At 27.4% G+C, this 7491-nt stretch overlaps 1 protein-coding gene across 1 annotated transcript; it reads right to left on the bottom strand.

Annotated features, from left to right (window-relative positions):
• Window positions 1-899: 899 nt before the first annotated feature.
• LOC113874368 (VQ motif-containing protein 9-like) lies at window positions 900-1478 on the bottom strand. The gene has a single exon (XM_027512590.1). It carries the CDS (start codon window positions 1473-1475, stop codon window positions 900-902), a length of 576 nt encoding a protein of 191 aa, XP_027368391.1. The 5' UTR covers window positions 1476-1478.
• Window positions 1479-7491: the final 6013 nt, after the last annotated feature.

Here is a 7491-nt window from a genome sequence, read left to right on the forward strand (position 1 = left end):
AATTTATATTAGAATAAATATCATTTCATATTTCTTTATTAAATTACATTTTACACCCACATTCTAATCATTTGTCTTTTATTCATTAATATTTTCAAGATAAACGTCTTTTTTCTGAACACTAAAAAAAAGCATAAAAAGAATATAAAAGTCATGACTCATATTAATGAAATATTTATTTTTTCACATTTACAAATTTTTATTACTCAATTCATATTCTACCTTCTCCATATTGCAAAAAGTAATTTTTCTCCTCCAAATGAATGCATGGATAGGGTAGTACAATTTTTTTTCTTCTTTTTTTAATCATTTTCTTCTTTCAATATTTTTTTTTTATACCAATATACTTAAAAAGTACAACTCTATTATTAATTATACCAAGACTTTGTTGGTTAACTTTAGGTCTCTCTTTTATTTCATCACTATTTGCTCGCACCTATCTCAAATTCTCAATCCTGTCCGTGAGATAATCATTATTGATAAAAACTTGGACATAAAAATAGCATTTTAATTTCAAAAATATTTTTAAAACAATTTTAAGAGATGACCTTTAATATAACTTGTTTTCTAAAAATATTTCTATATATAACGACATAATAATGGTTCCAGTTCCGTTGTAACATGACAACATGATGACCATTAGCAGCATAAGGAAAAGTAGGCAGGGTTAGAAGCAGTTTCAGTCCACCCACCGGCAATTGAAATTCCCACGACCTAAAAATCCATCTAAATAACAAGACACACGACAACACACTAAACATTACAAGTTTAGAGATTAACAAAACTAAAGCACAATTTTTTACATACTTTTTACTAATCAAACCTAATAACATTATATTTAGATTTTTTTGTCAAAATAAAATTCCAATTTTAATTAAACTACGACTAAGTTTTGTCTTTTAAAGATCTCTCCAACCAGGGCTTGTTACAGGCACAGTCGGTGAAACGGGAACCAGTGGGAATCCCAACGAATTGAAGCATCCAAAATGAACCGGCGAAGAAGCCATCACAAATTCTGACTCTGAAGAAGAACCCATCGAATTCTGCAGAAAGCTCATGTACGCGGAGACAGGGGACTCCGCGTGCACGCTCGGAAACGGCGGCAGAGGAGACGGAGGTGGGACGGAAGCGTACGGCGGAGGACGGTGGCCAATAATCTGCGGCAGCGGCGGAGGGCGCAAGCGGTGAAGGCGAGAGGTTGAAACCGGCTTGGGTTGCTGGTGGTGACTGGGTGAACCGGTAAGCTTTTGGACCATGTCCCTGAAATCGTTCTTGCTGATGTTGTACACGTGTGCCTGTGGCTGAGACTCAGGTTGCGCGTGTTTGCTGATGGTGTGGTTTTGAGAAGCGTCAAAGGTGGCTTTTTTAATGTTGGGTTTGGAAATGTTATGGGAGAGTTTGTTGAGTTGTTTGAGGTAGTGATCTTTGTTGGAAAAAGAAGGGTCAACAGAGGATTCATAGTTTTTGTGATCCATTACTTTTTAGGCTTTGTCTTACGGAAGAGAAAGAAAAGAGTATATAAAGGGATAGAGGGGAATTGGGAAGAAAATGAGATTTCTGGGCTTAAAAGGTGGAGTTAAGTTATTCATCAAAGGGTTTGTTAGTAGTCACTGTTATGAGTAACGAGGGAGTGATGAAATTAAAGGGTGGAGAAAAATGGAAAAAGAAGATGTTGGCTGTTTGGCATTTTTAATAGATGCTTAATTTAGATGGCACGTCACCCTCACAAGATTAAGATGGCCGGTTAATCATTCAGGCCTTTGACCAAACGTTATGTTCTCCATCCAAAAACTTAGAATCAAGAAATCAATTTTCTTATTATATGGAAAGGTGTTTTATGGAAACTGTTTGGTAGAGTCTCTGCACTTTGAGAGAAGAATAAGAATACAAAACTGGCAAATGGTACATGATCTAATATGATAAGAAGGAAAAGATAAAGAAAAGAAAAACAATATTAAATAAGTGTTAGTATTATTTGAGAATTTTAAAATTAAAATTGATATTTTAAACTATTCATAAAGTATAACTTGTTTCTAGAATCTAATGTTTAAAAGGCGTATAATAATAAGGAAAAATTGTTTATTATTCTGTGCTTTGAAGTCTTACATCTACAGCAGTTTAAATATAATATTTATTGATAAAATTATTTTTGTTATTAGATGAAGTCTAATGCTAATTAAGTTTGCAAAAGCTTACACAAAATTGAGTTTTGTCTATTTTGATTATTATTCTATGCGCCTAAATTAAATTAAATTTTTTAGCTTAGTTCACTAAAATTTGCTACTCACTGCAATTAACTTAAATGGGTTGAGTAATCTATTTTATAAACTCTAAAGTTAGCATTATTTGATTTGAAAAAAATAATTATCAAATATTACTTTATTTTTATTCTTTTTAATATTTTAAAAGATTATATAAAAATAGTGAAAATATAAAAAAATCTTTTTATTATTATTTTATATAAATTTAATTATGAAAATAAAATAGAATTTGTGTTATTAAAAGTAAAAACAAGAAATAAAAAATTAACAAGGATTTTTTACTTTTAAAATAAAATTCTAGTTTGAAACTTATAAGCTTGAAAAGGAAAAGGATATTGAGATACTTTATGTTCTTAAGTAATTTACTTATACTGATTTAAATAAATCGATGCCTTTTAGCGCGAATTTGATTATTAGTAAAAAAAAAACTAATATTATAAAAAGCAACTTTTTAATAGTAGATTAATGAAGTGCAATTTGTACTCTAACACGTAAGAGAATGTAAATCTTATATTTTTTATTCTTAATTTAATATTATTTTATAATTTTATAAATTTTAATAAGTGAATAAAAATATATTAAAAAGTGCTAAAAAAAGGGCTACTTTTTTTATATGGTTTTTATTTTTCAAAATACAAAAAGTATGAAATTTTTTGTAAAATTACAAAAATATGAAATTCAAAAATTGTTATTAAAAATTTTTGGTGCAGTATAAATATTTAGATATAAAAAAATAATAAATTTTTAAAAGTCACTAATAACGATTTTTAAAAAAATATAAAAAATTAAAAGTTATTTTAAAAAAATAATTAAATATTTAAAAAATATATCAAAAGTCACCCGTGATAGATTTTGGTCAAAAATTATCAATAATGACTTTTTAAAAAATTATATTTTCATAATTTTACAAAAACAATTATATTTTTAAAATTTTAAAAAAATCATATATAAAAAAAATTCCCTAAAGAAAGTCTTTTTCTTTTTAAATAACTTTTAAGCGAGTGATTCACGGGGCGAGTGTCAATATCAATCATCGTCACCCTCTGGCTAGTCAAACATGCTACAGTTCAGGTTTTGTTAACGTTTTGAAACTTGCATTGGTTGCCCTAGACTTGCGAAATTTTAGAAATTTTTTGTTTAAACAATTGTTTTTATAATTACAAGCGAGATCGAGAAGAGGACAAAGTGCAAAAACAAAAAAGCACAGATACTATTAGAAATAAAATAAAATATTATAAAAAGTATAATATTAATGTAACTCTAATGAATAGGCCCATTAAACTCAATGATTTATGATAGAGTGAATAGGTTGGAGACCGTTGACCAAAATAACAAGAAACAGTGAGAGACGCAGACAAAAATAAGAAAACAGAAATTTTTATTTAAAATATTCGTGATTTTAAAACATCATCCATTGTTGGGCTACTTTTTTTATATATAATTTTTTTTAAATTAAAAAATATAATTTTTTTTGCAAAATTATAAGAATATAGAATTTAAAAATTGTCAATAGCAATTTTTGATATAATACAAAAATTTAGAAATATAAAAAATAAAAAAATGATAAAGTTTTAAAAGTAGCAATGACGATTTTTAAAAATAATATTAAAAAATAAAAAAATAAAAAATTATCAATGTTAATTTTTTTAAAAATAATTAAATATTTAAAACGTACGTCAGCAGTTTTTTTTTGCTAAAAGTCGCCAATGATAATTTTTTTAAAAAATTATATTTTCACAATTTTGTAAAAAAAAATATATTTTTTGAATTAAAAAAAAACTATATATAAAAAAATGTTCTTCTATTGTTGAATTTAAAATATTCAAATTTTATTTAATATTTATTATTCATAGACAAACCAATGAAAGAGATTTTTTATATTATTTTCTCATATATTTTATGTCAGTTTAATGAATTACGATAAATCTATCTTTATGAGTTTATTCTATTTATTTTTAGTGTAATCCTCTAATAATTGCTGCTTTCAAACCATTCAAAATGCTTTATCTGATTGATGATTGCTTGTGTCTGAATTCAATCATACTTTCATGGGATTTGAAATTTATAAATTTTATTAGAATTATTCTCAAACTCTCTGTTCCTCTCGTGTGTTTAGATTGCCTAACTGGTATGTCTTGATACCCATTTTCTCTAACTATGAAGGAGTATATGCTATATTTGTTTCATGAATCCTCTTTAACTTACAAGAATTTTTCTTTACAACAATATATATCCCTTCCTATTCTTATGTTAACAAACCTCTCGTACTATAAGTCTTGCAACTTCATCTAGAAGAGGTAGATTATAAACTCTTGCATCTCTAAGCCTAGTTCTAAACAATCTTAAGAAGTGCATCAAATTCCATAAAAGTTTTGGAGGTACTTTTAAAACAGAAAGTTCTACATTTTCTCTCATACAACATTCTGAGAAATTTGGATTTAAGCGTATGCCTTAAGTTTTCTGTATGATCTTCACACAACATAATTTCTTTGCATGAAGAACAGGTATGAATTGGGTCTCCTAAATCTAGAAGTTCTAATTCCATATGATACAGAAGAAGTACACAAGAAAATTATAAGACCGTATAATATGAATATATAGTTTTGTTTTCCTTTATTTATGTGTCTTGATATTTACTTCTGCCATTATAATTTAACTTCTCTATTCAACATTTGTCTCTAATAACACAACTAAGTATCGAAAGTACATTATTGTTATACGAATATTTACATTATGAATGTTGAGTGATATTTTTATCTAATGATTCTAAACGGGAACTCTTCTGTTGAAAATTAAGATCATTGATGAAGTGATATGCATTTCTAGTAACAGGAACAATAACTGATGATTTCTAAACAACTAACTTTAGTTTTTTGAATAGGAAGGGATGGATTAATAACTTTAGAACAACTTGAATTAGCAACGGAAGTGATTGTCCTAATTTTGTCCAATATAAAATAAAAAAGGGTAATTATAAATTGAAAAGTTAAATTTAAATTGGTTAACATGCATAAAAAGATATATTTGTTCAAAATAATGTCATAGAGCTTGCTGTTGAATTTTTGTATATTTAAGTAATGTAATCCTTCATTGTTTAGAAATGGTTCAGAAGATTTTGATAAAATAGAATAAATTCCAGCATATAAAGTTGATTTATGAAATAAAATTAATTCACATGTTTAATTTTGTAGAACAATTTTAGTATGATTTGATAAATATAAACTTGAAGTACCTTGAAGAAATTAGTTCAATTGTTACAAGAATTGTTGTTTGTACATTTTTGTCTGCATTGTTTAGTGAATTTGATAAAATAGTAGGACTACTAGAATTTGAAGATTCAGACCAACAAGCAATATAATCAAAAATAGATAAAACACCTAAATTATAAGACAAATAAGCTTCTCCATACCATACTAGTGCATGTTGAATCCATGCAAAGTAAAGGTGTCCATCGGATCGGATAAATTAATGAACCCAATGATCTAAATCGATCCAAATTTTAAAACAATCCAAACCAACACTTAACATGTCTGATCCAATCCAAACTGATCAAATCCAATATAGTTTTATTTCTATAACAGGTCAGCATAGTTCTAACTTGTAGACTTAATGACATATCCGATTAATCTGTTAACTTGTATTGAGTTTTTTTTTTTAAGAAAAAAATATACCCTCACATGTTTTTTTTGTTTTGAATTTGTGTATTTGTGTTAGAATGTTGTGTAATTATGTTAAAATTATATGTCAAGAATTATTCGAATAGAAAAAATGACATTTTTTTATGTTTTCTTATATGTTTTTTGTTTTAAGTTATTTAATCGAATAATTTAATGATCCAAATTGAATCAACATGTTCATGTTTAGTTTGAATTTTTAAATTTTTTTGCACAAATCTGAACCAAATCAAACTATTCCATTTATTGGTTCATATTATTTTTTCTCCCAAATTCGAATCAAACTGGCCCGTGGACACTGCAAAGAGTTTAGTTAAGATATGCCAGATTCCACCAAATATACAAATAGAACCCAACCATACATGCTCCCCAATTATATCTTCCAAATCATCCACACTAAAAATTCATTCTTCTCCTCCAAAAGGTGATTTTAATAAATAACCAAATATAATACTTGGACAAAGGGTCAAGTTGGTAATATACATCTCCCTTGGAGCCCGAGTATCATATATACCTCCAAAATAAAGAGCCTTGAATACTAAAAAAAAAAGAACATATACCTAATAAGATTAAGTGAATATTCAAAATTGTAGTTATTTTATTTCTATCTCTCCATACATAACCGAAAAATGGAAAAGATTCCTCAAGGGTTTCATGTTGGGAGATCAAGTTAAACAATACTACTTTAATGTTCTTAAAAAAAAAAGTGAAACCAAATAAATAAAAAAACTAGTGAAATGTACCATTGACAAATGAGTATATGACATTCTACTTCTACCATGTGGAAATAGCCTACTAATAATATGAAATGTTAAAAGAAATATATTTGTGTAAAATATTTGATTAAGAAGTATAGGTTGATTCAAAGATACTGAATGATGTAAAGAAGTAATAAGTTGGGGTATAACATTTTCCTTTCCTTTAAAACTCATATCTAGAGTAAAAAGAAAGCAAAAATTAGTTGATTTTCCATGTACAAGTAAAAATGCAAGAAGAAAATTAAGAATGTTAAACCTAAAGTAAGAGATTTGTTTGCTTTTTGTTATAAAGAATTATTTTTGTAACATCTTAAATTTAATTTCCATAAATAAGAAATTTCACAAATTTTTGAGATAATAAAATTTTCATTTTTAATTCAAGTTTCATTAACCATTTTAAATAAAGGAAGAGATTACAAATTATATCAAACAGTTGCTATAAGATTTATTCAAATACAATAGTTTTCCAAAATAATATCATAAGTCCTATAGCAGTTCCATCCACCTCTTCACTGAGTCCGGTGCTGATCGTCTTGGTTACCTGAAAAATAAATGTAAGGGTGAGTACTCTACACTACTCAGAACACACAATAAACGTAGAGTCTCACTCCAGAACATTCCAATACATTAAACAAACACAATCACAAGCAGCATTTCACATCCACAAGTACAAAACACAAATCCATGCACACGCATACCAGCCACATTCACTATAGTACTGTGATCACAAATTTACACCATGAATGGTCGCCGGTTACCCCCGCCTCACGAATACCATGTGGACAATCACGGGTTGCT

This window comes from Abrus precatorius, unplaced genomic scaffold, assembly GCF_003935025.1.
Source record: "Abrus precatorius isolate BTA unplaced genomic scaffold, Abrus_2018 Scaffold8, whole genome shotgun sequence".
Taxonomy (NCBI): Eukaryota; Viridiplantae; Streptophyta; class Magnoliopsida; order Fabales; family Fabaceae; genus Abrus; species Abrus precatorius.

Bases quoted from the DNA above. Each gene is read 5' to 3' on its own strand.
- LOC113874368 (XM_027512590.1), bottom strand. From the start codon at position 1,475: ATGGATCACAAAAACTATGAATCCTCTGTTGACCCTTCTTTTTCCAAC.